Raw genomic sequence first — 24,955 nt, forward strand, 5'->3', positions numbered from 1 at the left:
CGAGTCCGCCCACGAACACACAGATGATCCTGTGAGCACAAAGCATCACTGAGATGTTGCTGCAGCGCTCGCTGGTCTTCAGGAAATACAAGTGATGTAAGTACATAAAGCAAAAAAACAATAAAAGCTTCCATCACATACAGATCTGTTTTAAAATAGTTTCCACTGATCCAGATTTAAACCTGCAGTGCAGAACTTTTACATATAAATGAACATCTGTTACATTCAAGTCAAATAAGTTCACATAATGCTGATTAAGCCCATCACTGCCAGATAAATCTCTGGGTTTGACATTCACCGCGCTGGCTGGCTGAACACATACTGAGCATGCTCCGTGCACACTAGAGACTTCCACCAGCGGAGCCGGCTAACGTCCGGTTAGCTCTCTGCTAACTTTAAATGGGGATAAAATAATTTAATCGTGCGGCTCTTCTAGACTTTCCAAATGTTATCAGACTGAATGGATTAAATTCTGACAGTAAAACGAGTCATTTCGCGGGAGATGTGACGCTCAAAACAATTTATCCGCCGTTTTACAGCTGCAGCAGTAGAAGTCTACAGCAGAGTCTACGACGTCATCGGTGTTGACAGTGTTTTTGTAATTACTGTCACTGCCAGAAGGGGGAGACAAACGTCCCGAATTGCAGCTTTAACTTATGATGAAATTAATTTTTTTTTTTACAACTTTTAAATTTAATTGTTGGAAAAATAATCTTTAGTTGCACCTTTTGGTGTGATTCTGTCTTTTTGGGTAAAACATTTCAACACATGACAACAATAATTATTTTCATCATTGATTCAGATACTGATTAATCGATTAGTTGTTTGGACCATGTTGATGACAAAGAGCCTAAGATGACAAATGTCTTGTTTTGTCCACAACACAAAGATTTTCAGTTTACTGTTATTGAGGACTAAAGAAACCAGAAAATATTCACATTTGAGAAGCTGAAATCAGAGAATTTGGACATTTCTTCTTAAAAAAATGACTCAAAATTAATAGTTGGCAACTAATCAATAAATCGGCTGCAGACAAGCTGTTCACCTGACAGAGATGATGATATATTATAAACTGTTTAATATTCATTTTGCAGGAAAGAACCACATAAAAAACAAACAAAAATACAGACTCGTTTACTCTTAATGAAGCCTTTTATTCTCTCTGCCTCAGACGGCTTCACTTTTTTTCAGACAGTCTGAATGAAACAAGGTCGGAGTGTGTGCGTGCGTGTGTGTGTGTGTGTATGTGTGTGCATGTGTGCGTCTGTGTGTGTGTGTATGTGTGTGTGTGTGTCTGTCTGTCCTCCCTCTGTCCTTTCAGTTTGTGCAGCCACTTCAAGCAGTGGGACAGAAACCCCATCACACACACACACACACATACACACATTGACACTGCAGTGTGGTTACCATGGTAACCAGACATCCGGTAACAACCCCTTACTCCCCACACACACACACACACACACACACACACACACACACACACACACACACACACACACACACACACACACGCACATGCTGTGCAGCTCCGGAGGCGGTAAGTAAAAAGTAAAACAAGGGAGGAGTGAGAGGTAAAATCGAGGACAAAAGGAGGGAGGGAAGAAAAGGAGGGATGGAGGAGGAGAGGATGAAACTGGGAAGGAGACGGAGGAAGGAAGGAAGGATAAAGTGAAAAGATGTATGTGTGTGTGTGTCGTCGCCAGTGTCTCCACAGCAACTGTACAGCATTAAAATTCCTCGGTAGCACAACTCAAGTTTATTTGTTCAGCACGTTTCAACAACAAGGTAACTCAGACTGATTTACATTAAACATTAAAGAATCAATACAAGACAATTAAAGATAAAATACAGTTAAAAAGAGATAAATAGGAAATAAAAATAAGCTAAAATAGAATAAGAGATAAAACAGGAGAGTAAAAGTTGTAGTTTAGTGTAAAATATCAATAAAAAGTCTTCGGCTGTGATTTAATAGAACCGAGAGTTGCAGATATGTGGAGCAAAAAAACTGAACGCTGCGTCTCCAGGTTTAGTTTTGACTCTGAGGACAGAAAGCAGACCTGATCCAGACCACCTGAGAGGTCTGGATGGTTCATAATGTAGCAGCAGAACCGTTTAATGCTTAAAAAACAACAGTTTTAAAATCAGCTCTTTGACAGACAGGAAGCCAGTGTAGAACTGGACTAATGTGATCCACTCTCCTGGTCTTAGTGAGGACTGTGAATCAGCTGCAGCTGTCTGATCCACTTTTTAGAGAGACCTGGAAAGACACCATTACAGTAGTCGAGTCTACTGAAGGTTTTCCAAATCCTGCTGAGACATAAGTCCTTTTAAGACCTGGTAGCATTTAAAACTTAACATTAAATACACTGAAAAGAAGGATCAGTCATGTGGTCCCGAGTGATCTGGTGTCTGTTGGTTTATGATATTTTTATTGTATCATTGTAAATTGTGTGTTTTGTGTTGACTTTCTTGTTGAGTCTTGTGCAGTTGATGTATTTTACTGTTGAGTTTTATGTATTTTAAAGGCTCATTTAAGGACATTAAGGGTGTTACAAACTAGCTTAGGCTATAAATAGAGTATTAATAACAAAGGGAAATTAAAGTATTAAAGCCACTTGACATAAATCAAGATTCAGAAACAGTGAAGTAGATAAAAGAAAAGAAATGCAATTTAAGGCTAAATTATATACAATAACTAAATAGACTAACTCAAATATGAAAAACAAGTAGAATAACTAAAAATAGAATAGAGACTAGAGATATAACCATAACTGTAATACTATATACTATTAACTGAGTACACTGTGCTATGTGGCATTAGTTCATTCTACATACTTGTTCCTATTCAAATAATTATTAAATAAATACATTTAAGGATTAATGGAAACTGTGTTTCCATGTTTAAATTTGATGAAATTTATTTGAAGGTCCAACGTGTTCGATTTAGTGGCACCCTAACCCTCAACCTCCCCTCCAAGCATGAAAGTTCCTCTCTAGAGCCAGTGTTTGGTTTGTCAGTTCTGGGCTACTGTAGAAACATGGTGGTGCAACATGGCGGGCCCCGTGGAGGAGGACTCGCTCCCTCTGTAGATCATGGATGTATAATAAGCGCTGGATAGGGCGCCGCCGCTCATCCTTGCAGCCAGTTTTTTTCCCAGTGGCCACTCGCGGTATTGCAGCGAAAAATCCTTTCCCCCATTGTAAAAGAGACGTCTGTAAACTGTTGACGGGACGCCTCGAACTGCAAACAACATCAATTATGACTCTTTCTTGAGCCGAGAAAAATGCTTTAAAAATCTGTGACGTCATCACAATGTAAAGTCTATGGGCCGAGCGGGAGCTGGTGGGCGGAGCCAGCAGGGGAAACACTACTGCCCATATTCAGTGGGTCACCAACACGGAAGCAAACCTGGAAGCTAGACACTTTTTTTGGGGTATGCGCCAGATGAGCAACTCCTATAGGACTGAATGGGCGCCATTTTTAGTCCAGTATCCAGCTCTTATAATACATCCATGATGTAGATATAAAGACTCGTTCTACAGTAACGAAAACACAATGATTCTTATTTTCAGGTGATTATAAACTAATTAAAACATACTTATGAATATTATATTACATTCTGCAGGATGCCACTAAATTCTACATACTGCACCTTTAATTAGTAATATACTTAATATAATAAGTCAAATTAATTTTTCTAGATCTGGTGTTAAAAAGCTTCACAATAGAAAAAAATACAGTTTATATACACACAAATAAAAATAATGTTGTGTTTACTGTGTCTATGTCTGTCCTGCACTGTGTAGATGAATACAGATTTTTTTAATTAACTGTACATATAGATCCTGTTAATACAGTGTTTACACTCCAATTTATATTTATTATTATCTACACTGGTATTCACTCTTCTAATTATATTCTGTTTTTTACACACATAGTTTCTTTGTACATTTCCTACATTGTTTATTGTTGTTTAATGTTTATGTTTATTGTTTTCTTTTCTGTTGACATCAGGACCACACTGAATAAATCTGATTTTGATTGTCAACAGCTTCATTAATTCATCAAATAATCTGTCAGTTTTCACTTCGTCACCAAACCTGAGAACTAAATATTTGCAAAGTCATGCAGATTAATTTTCTGTGCGACTTTTTTCCTTTTTTTCATCTTTCTCTATCTAATCCCTCTTTTCTTCACCTGTTTATCTCCCACGTTGTGTTTATTCCTCTCTCTCTCTCTCTCTCTCTCTCTCTCTCTCTCTCTCTCTCTCTCTCTCTCTCTCTCTCTCTCGCTGCCTAAATCTGGAACATTTTGATGTACGATTTGTATTTAATCCTCAAGACAGCAGCGTTTGTTTCTGTGTGTCGGAGCCAGTTGAAGCGCTGCCAGCGTCAAACGTGATTAAAATATTCCCAGCTGTCGTCTGCTTAGTCAAACACACACACACACACACACACACGTCTGTCAATCCAGTGTCCCAAAAGTTTGATTAACAAACCTGCGTGTGTGTGTGTGTGTGTGTGTGTGTGTGTGTGTGTGTAGCTGACCTGTCTGCAGGATTTCTTCGGGGATGACGATGTGTTCATGGCGTGCGGGCCGGAGAAGTTTCGCTACGCTCAGGACGACTTCGTGCTCACACACACCAGCAAAACACAGTCCTTCGTTAATGGTGAGACACACACACACACACACACACACACACACACACACACACTTTTTGTAAAGATGTATTTATTGGAGAAGCATGAAGGAGGATAAAAGTTGGATACAGAAATGAATAAAGAAGTGAAACAAATAAAACTTGACAAGACAGAAACTAGAATTATGTGAGAATGTAAGTAAGTAGATTTATATGTAATTTATTTACAGATAATTCTCCTAAAAGATGCCAGAACTGATCATCAGTCAAAGATAATAAGACAACAGAGCTCTTTTCTTCCTTTTTTTCCCTGTCAAAGAGTTTTTAGGGAGTTTTTCCTTATTTGAATCAGTGGTCTGAGGACAGGATGTTATATGACTGTAAAACCTCCTGAGGCACATTTGTGATTTGGGTTATAATAAAAATAAAATTGACTTGACTTAAAGGTGGAAACAAAACTTTATTTATTGAGTTTAAAGGTTCATTGTTGACATTTGAAAATAGTAGTTTGAATTATTTGTCAAACATTTTCTTATAAAACGTCATAATAACATAATTAATCACAAAATATCAGGTCTTTATCAAGGAAATTAAAGCTGATTTTAGAATTAGTGCATTATGACGCAGCGATCAATGTAGATTTACCAGTGTACTGGCATTATTATGGAAAGCATGATGACCAGTTTAATCATAATTTGCATCATTTGTTATTTGTTAGTTTGATATATATTTATATAAATGAGGAAAATAACATATCTATACATTTTGTTGGTACATATGTACCTGCAAACAAGTAAATCACAACCTTAATAAAACAACACGAGCAGATAATGTTCCAACGACGATAAAAGACGTCTGTCAATGTTTGTTTGGTCGCAGATGAAACTACTGCGGTTGCTACTAGCAACAGTAAACCCAACTGAAACCAACTGCTGTTTTTGCTTTAAATAACTCAAAGTGTAATTTCTATTAAAAATAAACATTAAGTAACCGTTATATATCTCTCTCTCTCTCCAGAGTGCAGGGCCAAGGCGTCTCGCGCTACCGTCCCTCAGAAGACTACAACTCCCAAATCTCCCAGCAGCTCCAGCTTCTCCACCTCTAAGACTCCACCCAAAACCCCGTCCAGAACAAAGTCACCTGCCCCAGGTGAGAACTGAAGGGAAACCACCCTAAAAAAAACTGGGGGGAGATCTGAAACGGGAAAACTCGGCAGCCACACATTTCTCTGTTCTGTATTTCTCTGTTTAGCATCTTCAGGTTATGCTAACCCATTGTTGCTAACTTTGGAGCTAACCCCCTTTACTTTTCCAGCATTTGGGAAAACAACAGACGTGACTTTTTCGCATTTATTACCTGACACGCTGTAGTCTGTACTGTACATTTACTGCCAGATTGACAACTTACCACTAACCTTTTCCTCTGCCCCGCTCGCATCCACTGTCGCTCTTTCCCGCTCGCTACGCAAACATACTCCTTAACGGAGCCACGCGACCAGTGGTTTCCCCGGCAACGACAGAGGTTGACTCACGTACCGGAACAGCGCTGCACAGAGACTCCCAAACGCTGTCGATATCAAATATTTAAAAAATATTTTTTTGGCCTGGCGGGGGCTGTCGTTGTATCATTATGGAGAAACATAGATTCAGTAAACGTTCAGTAACCGTTGAGTAAACGTTCAGTAACCGTTGAGGACAGTTGGACCCAGCAGTCTCCGTTAGGTTGGGCGAGTTCAAAGTTGTGAAAACAAAGGGGGTGTTTTGAATACACCCCCGTTGTTTTCACAGGTAATTTGTTAGTCTGTCCCTCCCGCCGCAGGAAATAATGGATTAATCCTGGAAAGCTGTTGATGTAGCACTTTTCTTCTTATGAAAATAACGCGGAGATTATTCGACCAATGAGAATTTAGTTGGACGAGAGCATATCGACCAACTAATCGACCCGCAGACTACAGCCCTATAGATAAAAAATGATGATTGTGCCACGTTCTGTTTCACAATAATGCTCTTCTTTTGTCTTGTGTTATAAATCCAGCGCATTTCTTTCCTTTACAGCAGTAAAGACTCAACGTCTGACGTTCAACATTGTTTAGTAGCTACTCAGGTCAGATATGTGTGAGAAGCAGACAAACAGCCTCTATAATGTAATTATAAGTAGAATAGTTCATTCTGTCAGCAGCTCCTGACCAGCGGTTTGCTAACTAGCCGTCACCAGACTGACTGACAGCAGCAACTTACTGAACCAAAATAGTTTTCATGTCAGCTAAACGGGAAGAAATCATCAGTGTTTGTATTTATTTATTAATTCATTGATTTTATTTCCCCGCCTACGGTATCAAGTGAGGGGAATCTGTCTGTAGAGAACCAGACGAGCTCACAGACAGAGTGGGAGTCCTGATCAATCAATGTAGATACTGTTAATAAGTTCAAAACACATATACAGCAGGATATTTGCGTGAGTTAAACAGTTGTCTAACGCAACAGAAACAGATTCGGAGGATAAAAAAACACAGAGGGTCTCTGTGAGTCTGTGTGGATCAATAGGTTTAATAAAATGGAAGCAGTTCTGAGTCAATGAGTAACTGTGTTAAATATTTGTGATTGTGATTTTTGCCATAATCAATCAGCCCTAATAAGAGCGTAAAACTTCTCTCACAGTGAATTATCTGCAGATAAGATCCGGTTGGCTTCAAACATGTGACCCTCCAGATGTTAAATATAATCAGATTAATGTGTTTTTGATGTTTATTATTTACATTTTAGAGTCACTTTACACTCATATACAGCACGGACTCAGGATTTAGTTTTTGGTCTTTGTGGACCAGTTTTGGCTCAAATACAGAAGCTGTTTAAATCAATGTGAGTCCAGCAGCAGCCCTGATGAGTTAATCTGCTGTTTGGTCAAACAGTTTGAGGCAGATAAAACTCAGTGTGTTGTGCTTTGCTCAGTGGCGCTACGGACAGCGACACACTGGGACTGTTGAACATGTAACTTTATTTATTCTTTTTATTGCGACTAATCAAAAGGCTCCTTTCCTCTCGTCTGCAGCCAATGAGGCCTCAGGATCACAGTCAGGTGGAAAGACGTCCAGGTCGAGCCCCTCCCCCACCAGCCCCGGGACCCGACGCAGCCTCAAGGTCCGATTGATTGATTAAGTGATTGATTGATTGATTGATTGATTGATTGATTGATGTGTTAGCAACTGAAGTTCTCCAAATACTGTTTTTATTCCTCAACTATAAAATATTATTTATAATATTATCATCATCATCATCAATATTGATTAGCACATTGTGTCAGAAACTACACTGAGATGTTGCATGGTAACCAATCAGATATATATTTATTGATTATTGAGCACTTAATTAATACTAAAAATATATTGCAGTGTTATAGTGAAGTCACAGAAATCATAAAACAGATAAGAAACAAAATACAGCAAAAATAATGTGCATATATATGTGAATAAATCAAAAACAATAATAAAAACCAGCGAATGGAGACTGAATATATCATATATTCTTTAACACTAATATATAACAAATCTCTATCATGACAGTCTCTAGTAAATACTGCACATTCATGGTGCTGAAATATGTTTGTAACTAATCAGAAACAAAACAAACATTTCTTTCTGTCTGCAGATTTCTCCTCGTCGTGCTTCCTCCACAGACGTAAACGGAGACGCCAAACAGGCCGATGATGATGCCGTTGAAGGTTTGTGTTTGTTTTGATGTTTACAATCATTCGTCTGAGTCTGAAACACAAAGACGGTTAATTTCCCTTTTTGTCGAGATTGTCGGGAACATGTTGTTCACATTTTGAATCTCTGGTGCAGTTTAAGAAGAACTCATCTCAAGCAAAGACTAAAAAAAGTTGAACTTTTTGATAAAAGAGCTGAGTCGTGCAACTTTTTAAAAACATCTTTATGACAGAAGCTCAAGTTGTTCGACAGCTGGATGAAAGATCTGAGACTTTGTGGGTTTCTGGATGAATATTAAAGTGAATTTTTAAAATCAGCATTTGAGTCAGTGAAATGAACCACAGCTTAAAGCCTTCAGCTTCTGGAGTTATAAAGAGTTTGTCTGTATGTTTATTACTAACACGTAGCAAATAAAAAAAACCAAGATAAGAATAAGAAATAAAATGAACAGTACAGCAAACTCTCAATAAACAAAGTCTCATAAATAAATATTATGTCTATTATGAAAAGGAGTATACACTTATATGGTCCGACCCCTTCTCTATAACTCGTTAACTCAATATTTATCATATATACAACTCATAAACTACCCCAATGATATTATGTACAACTCAAATATCCACCCAGATATAAATTAATTACCTCAGTGTTCATCCTATCAATGCTTCCTCATCACTACACCTCTTAAAAAGGATATTTTTTGTACATCTACTTGACTTGATGTATATTTGCACTTTGCTTGAGTTCTGCATCACAGCTCAGCTCACGAGTGTTTGAAGATGAAAATACCAACGAAAGATTGAAAACCTACGAAGCACAAAAGACGTTTGAGTTTTTGAGTTTAAGATGGAATCAGAGTGAATTTTTTTTAAAGCCGACATCTTAATGGAAGCTGTTAAACTCTGACACATTTGATATGTAGGTTCAAACCAGAGTAAAGACTAAGATCTCTTCTTCTTCTTCTTCTTCTCTTCACAGTGAACGGGAATCGGTCTGTTTCTTCCTCCATCATCAACGACAAGTACAAAGTCGGTAAAGTAATTGGAGATGGAAACTTCGCCGTGGTGAAGGAGTGCGTGGAGAGGTAGATAAACCAAACTAATCATTTAAATGATGACAATTAGAAGAAAACTCCAAATCCCATAATGCTCCTCTCTCATTGATGTCAGCCCACTTATTGGTTAGTTAAAAAGATCCTAAATTAGCTTCAACTGTACATCAATTTATCAGGAAATCTTTAAGTCTTCACCATAAAATAGTAAATCAGATCTGTTGGGTTTCAAAAATAACAGCAAGTTATTTATTTGGGTTAAAGCTTAAATGATCAATCGATGATCAATCAACAGATTTTGATAATTGATGTAATCTTTTAAGTAATTTATATCAATCAAAAATGCCAAATAAATGCTGGTTCCAGCTTCACCAATGTGAGGATTTGTCTTTTCTCTCTTTTTCAGTAATGATTGGATCATTTTTTGGATAGTTTTTATTCATTTCATTCATTCAAAATTTTTTTATTGATAAGTGAACACAAAGACACACATAACACAGGACAAGACAAGAGGGAGATGCAATAAAACACAAAAGAAAACAAAACCCCCAAACCAAATTTTAGTCATATTTTTGGATTTCTTTATTCTATATACACATGTTAAGTTGTTTGGTTGGTTTTCTGTTTGATTTAATTGTAAATGGAATATTTTTGTGGTTTTGGACTGGTGATCAGACAAAACAGAACATTTGGATGCGTCACCTGGTCGATTAATCAAACGACTTTGATAATTCAATAATTTTTTAAAGCAAAAATACCAAACATGCTGGTTTGAGCTTCTCAAATGTGATGATGTAACGTTTATCTTTGTCGTACATGATAGTAAACAAAACGAGACATATGAAGACGTCACCTTTGACTCTGGGACATTAAAATTGTCATTTCTCACTATTTTCTGACAATTTATGAACCAAACAATTAATTGATAATGAAAATAATAATCTCAGTTGCAGCAGTGATGGACTAATGTTCATGTTTCTGGTGTGTTTTGATTGACAGGTCGACAGGACAGGAGTACGCTCTGAAGATCATTGATAAAGCTCGCTGCTGCGGGAAGGTAACACTGATTTATATTTAGATTCAGAACATTCATACATGCAAATTATTATTATAATAACAACTAAAATACAGAAGCAGAGGCTTTCATTCATCTGATGGTCGCCTCTGCAGAGTGTTTTACATCCCACTTATTCCATGAAATTAATTAAACTGCTTAAACCACAAACTTCAGCCAATCAGAAACAAGCATTTATCCAAACCGTAAAATCATAATGACTAAAAACACGACAGGAACCAACAACAGTTTAATGTTATCATGTTTATTGCAGGATGATGCTACATATGTAGACAAACTTAAAAATAAAATGTGAATTTTCTGTGTATTTTCATGACGATTTATGTGATCCAGCATGAAATAATACAGCAATATTAGCTCGTGGCTAATGTTAGCTACATGCTAGGTCACCTAAATGTCCAACAGATATTCACCATAAAATCCACATCAGTCCTGAAGTTGTTGAGAGTTTGAAGCTCCTTCTGTCTTCCAAACGCTGCACTGATGTTTATGTAGGTTGTGGTGCAGAAATGATACCCCGTTCATGTCATATTGGATCATATCGGTAATTATGAGTTTCCGACTTGTAGGTAACGTTCATATAAACATATAAGTTGTAATTATATCTGGGGAACTTAATCTAAAGGCTCTGATGCATCCAATTTAGCACTTAATAATTCAGAGGTGACAAATCACATCAAACACTTTTGTTCAATGTAATTAAAGCCAAATTTAATGGATCAAGTGTTGTCAATCTCCACACGTCCAACTCTGTAATCATGTGTCTTAATGATGTGAACGCTCCCTGGTCGTTACCATGGTAATCTTTCCCATCTCTACCATTCATCCTGTATCAAGGTCAAAGTAATTTTTATTGTCCTCAAGGGACAATTAGTTGCACAGCCAGCAGTAGATGAATACAATCAACAACACAAACCAACTTACACACCAACAAATTACACAAAAAAAGACAAAAAATTACATAACACTGCTCAAAAAGCCAACGGTAGCAGGCACGAATGAGTTTTTAAGTCTATTGGTCCTGAATCTAGTCAGAATATATGTGCGACCAGATGGAAGCAGCTCGTACTCGTTGAACAGGAGGCGACTATGGTCAGCCAGGACCGACTGGACCTTTGTGACTTTGTGGCAGCGATTTCACTGCACATTCTTACAATCCCTTCCAACCTATTCCTGTTTATCAGGGTGAGTGACCCAAAACCAGCAGATAAAAGAAAAGGTTAAAACAGACTCAATAAAACATTTTCATAAAAGAGGTCAACGTTAAAAGTTCATGCGCTGGTGAGCCTTTCCACAGACAGCATCAATGTTAGGGTCAAATGTTAATTTGCTGTCGATTATCGTCCCCAGATACTTGTGCCGTATATCAACATAGTGCAGAGCTCACTGTGTGTAGTTCAGGGGGGGCTGCGAGATTGGAACGCTCCCAGAAAAGCTCAGCTCTGCTTCGCTTGTTTACAAAACGTGAAATCTCAGGAGCCAATGAGGTAACAGATGAGTGACTGAACTTTAACAACAACACAGCTGCTAATAAATGAACAAACTGGACTTTAGATTCTACCTCCACTGTCACATAACTCAGTTATTTATTTCTGTTGCCTCCTTTATACATTTCATGCACATCATTTATTTGCCCATAGCACAGTTTATATTTCTTTTGTACAGTCAATATTTCATATCCCATTTCACAACTATTGTAATTCTGGTCTGCAAATAGATTTTAAATTAAATTTTAATATTATTTAGTTTATTTCATTATTACTTACTTTTGCTCTATTTTTTATTATTTATTATGCTTACATCCTTGGCTAATAAAACCGATTCTGATGAAAGATGGTAGATCATGTAAACACCAAACCGCAGCTGCAGGATGAAAACAACATACAAAGAGAATCCAAACACTGAATATTACACACGTCCAAAGGTTTAATAAAGAAATGTTTAGATTATCAAGCATGAGACAGAAAAAAGCCAAAAATGAGAGCAACATCTACAATTAGAAAATCACATGATATGAAAAAACCCATCATCCCAAAGCCCTCTGATATGTACATAAAAACACTAAACTGTCTGAAAAAGAGCTGCAGCCTGTAAAGGATATAAAATCAAACTTGTTAGTTTTTTCCATAACCGTGTATTCGTCTTGAGATGAGGATGCTCTGTCTGTGTGTTTGTGTTTTATCATCATGAGAGTCTAAAAAACCACATCCTGAAAATCTGTGTGTGTGTGTGAACAGGAACACCTGATAGAGAACGAGGTGTCGGTGCTGCGGAGGGTTCGACATCCCAGCATCATCGAGTTAATCGAGGTGGACGAGACGCCCTCTCAGCTGTTTCTGGTCATGGAGCTCGTTAAGGTTCCTCATCATCTTCTTCTCTCTGTCTCTACATCTTTCAGTCTTTGCAGCTGAGAATATAAAGAAATATTTGAAGGGTGTGTGAAAAAACGGTTATTTTTTTCTCTCCGCCTCCTTCAGGGTGGCGACCTGTTCGACGCCATCACCTCCTCCACAAAGTACAGCGAGCGCGACGCCAGCGCCATGGTGTTCAACCTGGCCGGAGCCATCAAATACCTGCACAGGATGAACATCGTCCACCGAGACATCAAACCAGAGAACCTGCTGGTACACACACACACACACACACACACACACACACACACATTCACTGAATTTATATATATATATATATATATATATATATATATATATATATATATAAAATCAGCCAAAATGAGAGGAATATTAATATAAAAGCAGTCAGTTAGAAGCTGATTTTTGTTTTGGAAAACAATCTTTAACAGATAATTTACATGATATATCTTCCACATTTAATTGTTGTAGTGTTTTTGAAAGGGGTTTGGTTATACATGAATAACAAAATATGGCTACGCTTTACCATTACAATATTAAATCCCCCATTTAGCATCTATAATCAGTATAAACATTTAATTAATGGCTAATAAGTCACTAAAATGTAGTTATAAGCAGATATGAGGATATTTTAAAGTGTTTATTAATTTTTCAACAGTTATAACTTCTCTTATGAAGACATTTTATATTATTATAATCGTGTTTTACTATATTGTAATTCATTATCTGTTTATATAGCAGCCTCCACTTATGGATGCCAACAGGAGGAGTTATGATTGTTGGGAAATACTATAATAAAGCTGTAAGCAGATACATTAATGTGTCTGTTTTTGTACTGCTTATAAATGATAAATAGGGGGATTTAAAGTGTTACATACATTTAAATATCATAAAAAATCATAATACAAATGATGAAATTAAAAATAAGTTTACATCACCAGTAAACTCTCCTTTTTACACTGTTTTTGGACACAATATTTGAAACTTGTAGAAAATATGAAAGTATTAAAAATACATTACAGTGTTAATTTATAGCATAAAATTTGTTTCAACCATAGTATTAGTTTTTTAGTAATAAATGTAAATACGGCTGCAACCAATGATTATTTTCATAATCTATTAATCAATCTATTATTTTCTCAATTAATCAATTATTTGTTTTGTCTGTAAAATGTTGGAAAATTTAGAGGATTGTGAAAAAGTTTCCCCTGGTCTCAACATGACTTGTGTTATATGTCTTGTTTTGGAGTTCAAAAACAAAAGTTATTCAGTTTACAGTGAGATAAAACAGAAAAGCAGCAAATCATCACATTTGAGGAGCTGTAACCAGCAAATTCTGCTTGAAAAGTAAATCTATTGATTATTTGATTATCAAAATATTTTCCTATTTTAATTTTCTGTCGATTAATGAGTGAATGAATCAACTAATTGTTTGAGCTCTACTTGTAAATCCACAACAGCATTTATTTCACAGAATGCAGTATTAATGTAACAAAGATAAATCATTTTCATTTATTAGCTGCAGTTGATGAAATATGTGTTTACTATCATGTTTATTAAAAAAATCTTTTATATCCAAAGTTCAGTTTAATTATACGTTAAATCTACTCTGTGGTGTCGTTTTACCTGCTTCAGCTTCATCTGTTTGTGCACTTTGGGAGGATTTAAAGTGTTCGTCTCTGTGTACTGCAGGTCTGTGAGTATCCAGACGGCACCAAGTCTTTGAAGCTGGGTGACTTTGGTTTGGCGACGGTGGTTGAAGGACCGCTGTACACCGTGTGCGGCACACCGACGTACGTCGCACCGGAGATCATCGCTGAGACTGGGTGAGAAAGAAAAAGAGTTGAAAATCAGTTTCTGGGTATTAACTGTTAAAAAAAGGTTTGCAGACATTTATATCAACCTGTTCTGTGTATGTAGTTACGGTCTGAAGGTGGATATTTGGGCGGCAGGAGTGATCACCTACATCCTGCTGTGTGGATTCCCTCCATTCAGAAGGTCAGTGAATATGTTTTCCAATAATAAATAAGTCTGCTAAATTCATTCACTGCTTATATTTTGTAGTTTTTCTCTCATAAATACCTGATAATTATTGTTAATTTTGTCAAATTAATTAATTGCATTGCCCGCCTCCTTTTCCTCAGTGAGAATAATGTCCAGGAGGAGCTGTTTGATCAGATCCTCAGAGGGAAGCTGGAGTTTCCATCTCCAGACTGGGACAACATCAGTTTGCCTGCCAAGGTACCAGTCAGTCAGTGACATACTGACACTATCAGAAGTAAACATGTCATCAGATGGAGCGTTCAGACATTTAAGTCTTCTTGAAAACAACAAAGTAAAACAAACAAGGCTGTGCTGCAGTTTAACAAGATGATTTAATGAAGTTTATTAGTAATCTGTTGTATTAAAGGCTGGGTGTGAACTATAAACTGAAAACTGCCAAATACTGATGGTTGTCACCTGATGTTTGGCCAGATTGTTAAAGTATTTTGAAGTAAAGGAAATGGGAACTAAAACTAATGGTGGATGATGGTGAAAGAGCTCTAGGAACACGTCAGAAAACAAAAAATTACTTGGATTTTTGGAATAATATTTTGCTTGCAGTACTGTAGTTGCAGTTTGCTTGCCTTTGCACAGTGCACATATTGCTTTATTTCCTATATATATATAACTGTATAAAACAGATAAGTATGTGGATTTCTTGTACACTAAGTGGAAAATACTATAGTATACTAGTAAAGTATACTATAAAGATAAGTAAAGTACAATTAGTATGTGGTAGGGACACAGCTTTAGTCATAAATCATAATTTTGTTAACTTTCTGCATTTGTAGAGTGTTTTAGTACATCTAGGCAGTACATCTATTAACACATGATTGCAGACATTTTACTGCAGGCTGCTAACAGTCACATGACCTGTTCCACAGATGCTGATTAGTCAGATGCTGCAGGTGAACGTAGATGCTCGTTTCACTGCCGAGGAGGTCCTGTCACACCCCTGGGTGACGGTGAGAACACAAGAACACACACAAACATGTAAAAACACATATTATACAGTACATACAGTCACTCTTCTTATGAAAAGTACTTTGTGACCTTAAAGTGGAAGCAAATATTTTTTAAGTTTGCCATTTATGAAATATCAATATAGCGTCATTAATTTAAAACACCAAGCTGTATTCCTCTTTCTAAAACATTTTCTACTTTGTTTTTACTTTTACTAAGTTCATTTGCATATTTTCATTGTGAGATCATCACTGTTTCATCATATGTTACCTTTCATGATGAAAAACCTTGTTATTGATATGTGTTTCTACAGGATGAGGCTCCCGCCGACTCCAACACTGTGAGCAGCACTGAAGAGCAGCCCAGCGGAGAAACACTGGAACCAGAGCAAGAATCCCCAATTTTGGAAACCAAACAAGTTCCCTCACCTCTGGTCTAGAACACGGCCCCTTTCATCTAATGGAAACCAAACAAGTTCCCTCACCTCTGGTCTAGAACACGTCCCCTTTCATCTACTGGAAACAAAACAAGTTCCCTCACCTCTGGTCCAGAAAACGTCCCCTTTCATCTACTGGAAACCAAACAAGTTCCCTCACCTCTGGTCTAGAATACATCCCCTTTTATCAACTGAATACAAGTTCCCTCAACTCTGGTCTAGAAAACGTCCCCTTTCATCTACTGGAAACCAAACAAGTTCCCTCACCTCTGGTCTAGAAAACGTCCCCTTTCATCTACTGGAAACCAAACAAGTTCCCTCACCTCTGGTCTAGAACATGGCCCCTTTCATCTAATGGAAACCAAACAAGTTCCCTCACCTCTGGTCTAGAACATGGCCCCTTTCATCTAATGGAAACCAAACAAGTTCCCTCACCTCTGGTCTAGAACATGGCCCCTTTCATCTAATGGAAACCAAACAAGTTCCCTCATCTCTGGTCTAGAACATGTCCCCCTTTCATCAGCTGGAAACCTAATAAGTTCTCTCACCTCTGGTCTAGAATACATCCCCTTTTATCAACTGAATACAAGTTCCCTCAAACTCTGGTCCAGAAAACGTCCCCTTTCATCTACTGGAAACCAAACAAGTTTCTCACCTCTGGTCCAGAACACGGCCCCTTTCATCTAATGGAAACCAAACAAGTTCCCTCACCTCTGGTCTAGAATTACGTCCCCTTTCATCTACTTGAAACCAAACAAGTTCCCTCAAATTTGGTCTAGAACTAATCCCCTTTCCCATTTCATCTACTGGAAACAAAACAAGTTCTCACATCTCCGGTCTAGAAGATGTCTCAATTTATCAACTGAATAAAGAGCCTAAACACATCCAGTACCTTCTGCTATAAAGTGGAAACCAAACATGCTGACTCAACTCTGGTCTTGAACCAGTCCTCTGTCATCTACTGGAAACTTAACAAGTCTCCCACCACTGGTCTAGAACTCTTCCCATTTTAACAAAAGGATACTGAAAATCTTGAACTTGAACATCTTCTACGGGTGATGAAACCAGTTGCCCCACTTTTGTTCCAGAAGAAGTCCCCTTTCATCTACCAGATACCAAACAAGTTTCATCACCTGTGGTCTAGAGCACATCTTTGTTGTTCTCCTGGAAGTTACCTCAAATGTGGTCTACAACCCATCCCTTTCTGGTAACCAAACAAGTTTGCACACCTCTAGTCTGTAACTTGTTCCTGTTTTTTCTACAGAAACTAAATGAGTTCCCTCAAATATGGTCTTAATCCAGTCCTGTTCAACTGGGAGCCAAACAAGTTCCCTCACCTCTGGTCTAGAATTTGTCCCATTTTATCTAGTGGATAGAGAACAAGTTCCCTCAACTGTTGTCTGGAATTCGTTTCTGTTTCTTCAATGGGAAACCAAATGAGTTACTTCACATCTGTTCCAGAAGACGTCTACTTTCTTCTACTGGATACTGAACAAGTTACATCACATCTGGCCTAGAACCCATTCCAGTTTTTCTCCTAGAAACCAAACACAAAGTTCACTGGAACACACATCCCTTTTCATGTACAGAAAAACAGCTCCATCAGCTCTGGTCTAGAATACGTTCCAGTTCACCTACTGGAAACCAAAAGAGTTCCCTCAGATCTTGCCTAGAACACCCTTTCATTTGCTGGACACTGAACGACTTCCCTCACTGGTTGATCCAGAAGTGTCCAGTTTCATGTACTGGAAACCCAAACAAGTTCTAACTGCTGGACCAGAACCGTCCAGTTGCTTCTATTTGACACCAAACCAGTTCCCCTAACTGGTCGACAATATGTCTTGTTTCATCTACTGGAAACCATTTCTGGTCTAGAGCACATCCACTGGAATACAAACTGGTTCTGCAAACCCCCCTCTCGTCTTGGACATCTAGCATTAAATCAACTGAAAACTACAAAAATGTTTCCTCTGCTGCTGTAATGTAGGAAAGTATTTACTTCCTCTTTAATAAGCTCTATTGAATCCACTTTGCTCTATAAGAGGAGTCCTATTTCGTTTTGGCTAGACAGTAATGAAGTCACCTCACTGCTGCTTGAAGGACATGCACCATATCGGCACTGGGAAACCATGAAGGTGCTATTGGACACATCCTGTTTCAACAACCAGTGTCTCATGGGCTTGGACCATTTTGTGGAAGTGGCCCTTACCTCTGGTCTGAATGACACCATTTCAACTTTGAGGCTCTAACAAAAGGCCTCAAACTACTTTCGTAAAGGATATAACAACTGATTCATTCGTAAACGTTCCCTCTGGTACAGGGATTATTTTCTCTGTCGTCCCTGCCGCTTCGCGACCAGGATGTCTTCCATTTATTCTGGGAAATGTCCCGTTTCTCCTGCCTTTAACCTCCAGCTCTCTTTCTGCTGGCCTGAAGGACGATTTCCATTTCTCCGACTTGGCACCCACCAATCTGAGGAGATATAGTACTGTGCCTGATTACGCTGCTGATGAATTCCTCTTAATATCCTAAATCTCAGCCCTTTCATTTCCTGTATCTACACATAAGGCTCATTGTTTTCAGTTTTTACAGATTTTTGCTAAGATATACCTGGGGTTTTGAAAAGGAGCAGATCGGTTTACAGGAACAGGTTGACATTTTGGGAAATACATATAAAGATTAGGTGCAGTGGGAAACAGCTAGCCTGGCTCTGTCAAATCTTCAAAAATACACCTACTAGCACCTCCAAAGCTCAATAATTATCTATTTTTTTAAGATCTGTTCACAAACAGAAATGTAAAAATGTCAATATGGGATTTAAGAGGAAGATGGATTGCTTAAAACAAGATTTTATCCATCTACCCAATACTGCATCTTTGCCAGCTTGCTGTTGCTATTGAAAAGACTCTGGCAAGTCACTGCTACTGGCTGTTGTTTGCAAAATAGTTACAGGACAAAATTCCTTATAAAACCATCAATTGTCTGTTTTACATTTTTGTTTATGTACAGATTGAACAAATGCGTCATATATACACTACTTCTTATAATAATAGTCCAATCTTCTCATCTAGCTCTCGGCAAGAAAGCTCAAGTATTTTCCTATTAATATAAGCTTGTTTTCACCCAGGCTTTATATTCCTACGCATTTAAGTAGTTGTCTGATTGAAAAAGACACTTATCACGAAGGTTTACAGTAAGCAAAGTCCTCCAGCAGTTTGATGACCACTGCTCAGACAATGCTTCTGTAAATGGATGGTTAATTATAGAGTGATCGTGTTGCAATTGTTAGTTTTAAAACTAATAGTCTAAATAAATAAAAAGTTACAGGATATGTTTTTGAAAAATAAAAAACTTTAAACAATGAGCCCTATTTACACAGATTCTTTCACTCCACTGAAGGACACTTCCCATCAACAATCAAACCCGTCCTTCACCTATCCCCCAGGCTTTGTACTGTATCTCAAATGAACTGAGAGACGACTTCCAAACCTCATTTTAGCTAATTTCTAGGACAAGTTCAACAACCTTCCCAGGTTTCACCTGCAGTATGACTGAGCTAAGGGCACGTTCCAATCCAAAACCACAGCTCCCTGCCTTTCCTCCTGCCTGCAGTTTTACGGAGGATGAAATATGTTGTAAATAGTGTAAATATCACTCTGTCTGTTGGTGTCTGTCTGTGTGAGTCGGTTGTGAAGTAGGTTAACAGTAGCAGTTTGAAATAAAAAAATACTACAATGAAAAGAAATAATCTTGTCATAGACATGTGTCAGCACCCCAAAAAAACCTTGTTTTTTTCCTGCAAAGCCAACATTTCTTGAATAAAAAAAGATTTTCCAAGTTCATATAAAAACATTTTGACATTTTAAAATGTATTTTCAGTAGTTAGTTAAAAAAACAAGGTGAAAAACAAAAGATTCAAGGTTTCTGAAGGGTGTTGACAAACTGTAATGAAAGAGTTCTTACCTTCAAGTTGAGTTCAGATACTTCCTGATAGATCTGGTAGCAAATGTTGCCTAGCAACAAAGAAACGGTTCCAGGAAAGGACGGGACAGTGGCGGATCTCTTTCCTTATGTGGTCACATGTCTGTGAGATGTGACATAGTGGGTCGTCCACCAATCATATCGCTCCATCCACACATCCATCATGTTGTCTGTTGATGTTACTGGTTATTAGAATCACTGAGCTTGTGCGTGCGTGTGTGTGTGTGTGTGTAAATAAGTGTGTATGAGTGATTTCCACAATGAAATTTAACTTAAAATCGTGGAAATGGGGGAAACTATGAGGTACAGTGTGTATGTGTGTGTGCATAAAGGGAAGGGGAGTCATTTTTTTTAAACTTGAAAAGAAGTGTCAGTCGTCATCTGGATAAATGTGTTGACCTGATGCAGTGTTATGACCTTTGAACTTAGCACGACTTCTCCATGGCCTTGACCTTTTGGTTGGAGCCACTGATTAAGAGTTTGGCGATGATGTGCTGTGGAGGCCATGGTTCAAACTTTGAGCTTTCTGTCACTTCGAGCTTCTAAAAAGACATAACCAGAAAAGACAGATTTAACGACTGACGTTTGCAGATGACAGTTGTCTCAGTCAAGTTTATGTAGTTAACCAGTTCAAATGGCAGCATCGGGTTCAGACTTGTACAGATTTGAGTTTTAATAATCAAACATTTGTTGTAATCATGAGACTCACGATTAAACATTAAACAAGCTTTTTATTTCAGCAGTGCAGACTCTCCACTAGGTTGGTAACAATACCTTTGTCTCACTATTTGGTACTTGTCAATACACTTTGTTGTACGTTTGAATTTTAAAAAAACACTTTGTGAAAGCAGAAGATTCCTTATCTGATCAAATCTAAGAATGAGTGTTTTTAAGTTTAACAACAGGATTTAAAACAGTTTTATCAAAGATTTTGGTGCAGAAACATTCTGCAAATAGTCCAGTTGGTCACAAAACCCAACTAGCAAATTTGCAACAAAGAAAAATAATGAAGCCAAATCCAGGAAAACTTAAAGTGCTCTTGAGGATATAGAAAACTCTTCAAGTACTCTTAGGCAGAGCAAGGAGAGGAGTTATATTAAAATCTTATATTGGTTAAAACACCAATTTAACCAAAGCAATTTTGATATTTCTGACCACCAACAAAGGCAATGTCTGTTTTTGTTTTATCTTTTTTCAGAAAATCAGTAATTTTTTCAACATTTTCAGGCAGCAGTTGGTACTTCAGTGTTGATTTACACACAGTATTCAGTTGCACCCACTAGTATTAAATGTATGTTAAAGAAAATGAGCACCCTTTAAGACGCAGAATTGATCACATTTTGTTATTCCAATTTTTTTAGTCCGTCCATTTTTTTCAGCACCATGATGCATATTGCCACATTTTTTGTCAGTCATAATAGTCAGAATTTATAATTTTGCTGTGGATGTTTGTGGCCTTAGTGCAGAAAAATTACACACTTCTCAAACACATTACAAAACAAATCACTGTAAAGTTGTCTCTCTGCCAACACTAAGTATTATAATACCAATTATTACTAACTACCTAATTATTTATCACACTTAGACCCTCCTTACTGAATTACTGGAGAGGAAGTGTGGAGCCAACATGGCCGCCAATGAAGATGGCAACAGCAGTCAACTCTCTTAATCAGTGGCTTTGACCTTTGACCTTCTATGCCTGCTATGAACCCAGTAGTCTTAATTATTTTCTCTTTGCTTTATACCAAACCAAAAGGAGCCTTCTGTTGATGGTGTGCAGCCACACCAGGGTCGACTAGCAGCTGAAATCTTTTCAGTTCACATCACTTTTGTGTTAAAGTGTTATGCTATCTGTTAGCTCTTTGTCTCTCCAGCTGATGTACAGTTTAGTGCAAACAGGAAGCTAATGAGCCAGAAGGAGGAAAACATGTTAAAGGTGGTTTTACCCCCTTTTGTAAATTTAACTGCAAACATTTTTCAAAATCCTTATACATGTTTCACTTTAGTTTACTATGCAATGAAAATCAACTTGCAGACACTTTGAACTTTGTTCAATTAATCACAAAATAAGTCATCAATAATTTTTTGTCTAAGTTACTTTATAGTTTTCTCACACTACAGTTGCGAGCAGGAACCTCTTACATGTTGGTGCATTAAAGAACGCTCAAACAAATGATGATTAAACGAAGCACTGTGTGAGCTGTATTGTTGTAGAATGAATTAAACCCAGAAGACAATTAAGAAACATGAACATTGCATAAAGCTTAATGTGAATTTCATGTTGCCCCTGTTGTTCCTGAATTACAGATGTTAGAGGTTCCTTGAATGCACCAAGAAAGACTTTTCAATTTAGTATTAAAGATGCCACATAATTGTGACCTACTAGAAAGTAACATCATTGTATCTTCCAGGCTGTAAATGCTATTTGGTAATTCAAAATGTGGGAACCCTCAAATCATAAATAGTTTGTTTTTCCTGACACATAATGTACAGCTTTTATTTTTCTGTCATGAGGCTGTTAGAAATCAGAATGTAGTTGTGTATATGACACTGACAAGTTCTTTGAGGAAAACCTAGATTAATTTTATTGTTAAGACAAACTAACATTGATGTTCATAAAGTCCTTGGAGAGGTTAAACTCTTGTCTAATCACTAACAACAGGAAAGTACTTAAAATGTGGTTTATTCATTATATGCAGTTACCAAACTAGTGCGTTTTAGCTGCTGTTTACAATGATCAATATAGATTCCATTGTTTTATTTTAGGCTTTTTGTGCCTTTTCACCAATTTCTGCATCCAAGTCATACTTGGGGGATCAAGACAATTACTTAAAGTTGTGTAAGATTAATCTGTCTTTTAATCCTGTGTGGATCACAGTTGAATGTCTTAGAAAGTTCAGTTTCCTTTTATCACTTTCGCTAACAATGAAAAACTATTGCATTACTTATTTGGGAAACAAATCATAAATTGTAAGTATTATCAACGTTTATGTGTGTTACTGTTAAAAGTCTATCGGAAAATACAATCATTGAGGGTTTCTTTTACAGCTTTCAGAAATGTTGAAGCGAATGAATGAACATTTCAATTCCCTCAAACTGTGTTAACACTAAAGCAGCTTTCACAGGTGAGCAGAGTTTAGCATTTTGGAGACAATCTTATCTGCAGTGTGCTGAGCCGAGTCCAAACACATCAAGTAACTGATTTGATTTCAGAGTAGTTTGACCCTGGGTGGCTGTGGTTACTTGGCCCTTTGTGTGTGTTTTTAGCCAATGCAGTGTGCGTGTACATATGTGTGATCATTCCACATCATGCCTCATTTTAGACAGGAACAGATTTTTTTTTTATTAAGTGCTGTAGACAAATTAGGATATTGAAACAAACTGGACTGGTTTTCCTAAAAGGAGTCTTTGGGTTTGAGGTCAATCAGCTGAAACATATCAAACAGCTGCAGGATTCATGTTGAATCACTTCATAATGGGTTTAGTAACATGATCTTCTCAGTATAAAGCTTCTTAAATGTATTATTTTGAAGACAATCCAATTTCTGGAAGGACCAGATTAATGTTTAATTTGAACTCCCGAACCTTAAACAAATATTTTATAATTGCAGCATAAAAGTGTTATTTCTTTACAGCTCGTTAACCTCGATACTGATGAGCTCTGTACTTCAAAATTTCCCAAAACTGTTGCTTGAAATTGTAAGAATCTGAGTAACTCGGCTGTTTGACATCTGAGTGTTTCGCTCTGCGAGATCCTTTTAGGAAAACTAGTCCTGGGTTAAAGTGGAAGGAGAAGTGAGAACAACAGTGTTTTCAGGACATGTTGTAGACATGTTTTAATGCTAACAATGATCTGTAATGTGACGTGTGTTGATATGAAACATGTATGTTTGTTGGGATCAGGGTGCAGGCATTCGGCGATAACGAAAAACCCTGATTTGTATTGAGAAAAGATGCATTCAACTGTGAAAATAAAACTAATGCAGTGGCATCACGTTAACCTGCTCTGTCTGAGTTATTGTTGTATTGAAACAGTTATAAAGTGATTTTTGACCTTTACAGCAGCAGCACAGGTGTTTGGACAAAGGTCAAGTTTCAGGCTTTTTCTATGTCAATTACAGAGATGGAAAGTAACTAAGTAGATTTACTCAAGCACCATTTTTAGGTAATTACACATTACCAGAGTAGTGGAAATTTGGGATGAATTCAGATGTAAATATTCGACTTCTTAGTCCAGTTTATCTGACGGCTGGAGTTACTGGCTGTACCGAAGATTCAGATTTTACATTCAACATGAGACACAATGAGCTCATTTAGTATTGGCAACATGAAAAATGGGATAATGAGATTTGGAATAAGCCAAAACTTATTACATATGATTTAATCAGTAGTTAAGTAAACTTTGAATTCTGTGAAATTTAATCAGCATAAAAAGAGAAGATCTCTGTGATATCTTTCCAGGATGTCATGTTCATATTGAAGAACAGGATTGGCTTTGTCGGTTATGTGAGTTAAATAAAGTAGAAAATGAAATGCGTTTTGTTTTGTATCATAACTCCAGAAAGAAGTTAAATGAGATGACTTTCTTATGGAAGATGTTGAAATTATGAAAACAATTCTGCTCTGTGTGAGTATTTGGACAAAGTCTGGTCATTTAGAAAAAATGTTTTCAACACGTAGCTTTTATA

General features: G+C 37.3%; 1 protein-coding gene and 2 long non-coding RNA genes across 4 annotated transcripts in view; 1 reads left to right on the forward strand and 2 right to left on the reverse strand.

Moving 5' to 3' along the window:
- LOC122974092 (serine/threonine-protein kinase DCLK2-like) overlaps positions 1 to 19,578 on the forward strand; it is a 31,424-nt gene extending 11,846 nt beyond the window's left edge. The window contains exons 5-17 of the mRNA XM_044341971.1: positions 4,547 to 4,673; positions 5,661 to 5,792; positions 7,692 to 7,780; positions 8,288 to 8,360; positions 9,325 to 9,430; positions 10,397 to 10,454; positions 12,710 to 12,829; positions 12,950 to 13,096; positions 14,537 to 14,670; positions 14,765 to 14,842; positions 14,989 to 15,085; positions 15,772 to 15,852; positions 16,164 to 19,578. Coding sequence (XP_044197906.1) covers positions 4,547 to 4,673; positions 5,661 to 5,792; positions 7,692 to 7,780; positions 8,288 to 8,360; positions 9,325 to 9,430; positions 10,397 to 10,454; positions 12,710 to 12,829; positions 12,950 to 13,096; positions 14,537 to 14,670; positions 14,765 to 14,842; positions 14,989 to 15,085; positions 15,772 to 15,852; positions 16,164 to 16,289 — 1,368 coding nt within the window. The 3' untranslated portion in view covers positions 16,290 to 19,578. The remainder of the gene's footprint in view (positions 1 to 4,546; positions 4,674 to 5,660; positions 5,793 to 7,691; positions 7,781 to 8,287; positions 8,361 to 9,324; positions 9,431 to 10,396; positions 10,455 to 12,709; positions 12,830 to 12,949; positions 13,097 to 14,536; positions 14,671 to 14,764; positions 14,843 to 14,988; positions 15,086 to 15,771; positions 15,853 to 16,163) is intronic.
- LOC122974331 lies at positions 3,449 to 6,100 on the reverse strand. Of its 2 annotated transcripts, none has more exons than XR_006400341.1 (3): positions 6,058 to 6,100; positions 4,552 to 4,662; positions 3,449 to 4,427 (listed from the first exon to the last, which is right to left on the reverse strand). It is a non-coding gene; the product is annotated as an uncharacterized LOC122974331 (long non-coding RNA). The 2 variants fall into 2 exon arrangements; XR_006400340.1 differs by having other exon boundaries at positions 6,051 to 6,090.
- On the reverse strand, positions 12,783 to 16,211 carry LOC122974299. Its single transcript, XR_006400295.1, has 5 exons — positions 16,121 to 16,211; positions 15,761 to 15,842; positions 14,471 to 14,666; positions 13,046 to 13,093; positions 12,783 to 12,879 (listed from the first exon to the last, which is right to left on the reverse strand). It is a non-coding gene; the product is annotated as an uncharacterized LOC122974299 (long non-coding RNA).
- Positions 19,579 to 24,955: the final 5,377 nt, after the last annotated feature.

The sequence above is a fragment of the Thunnus albacares genome, chromosome 22 (genome assembly GCF_914725855.1).
Source record: "Thunnus albacares chromosome 22, fThuAlb1.1, whole genome shotgun sequence".
In the NCBI taxonomy this organism is placed as follows: domain Eukaryota; kingdom Metazoa; phylum Chordata; class Actinopteri; order Scombriformes; family Scombridae; genus Thunnus; species Thunnus albacares.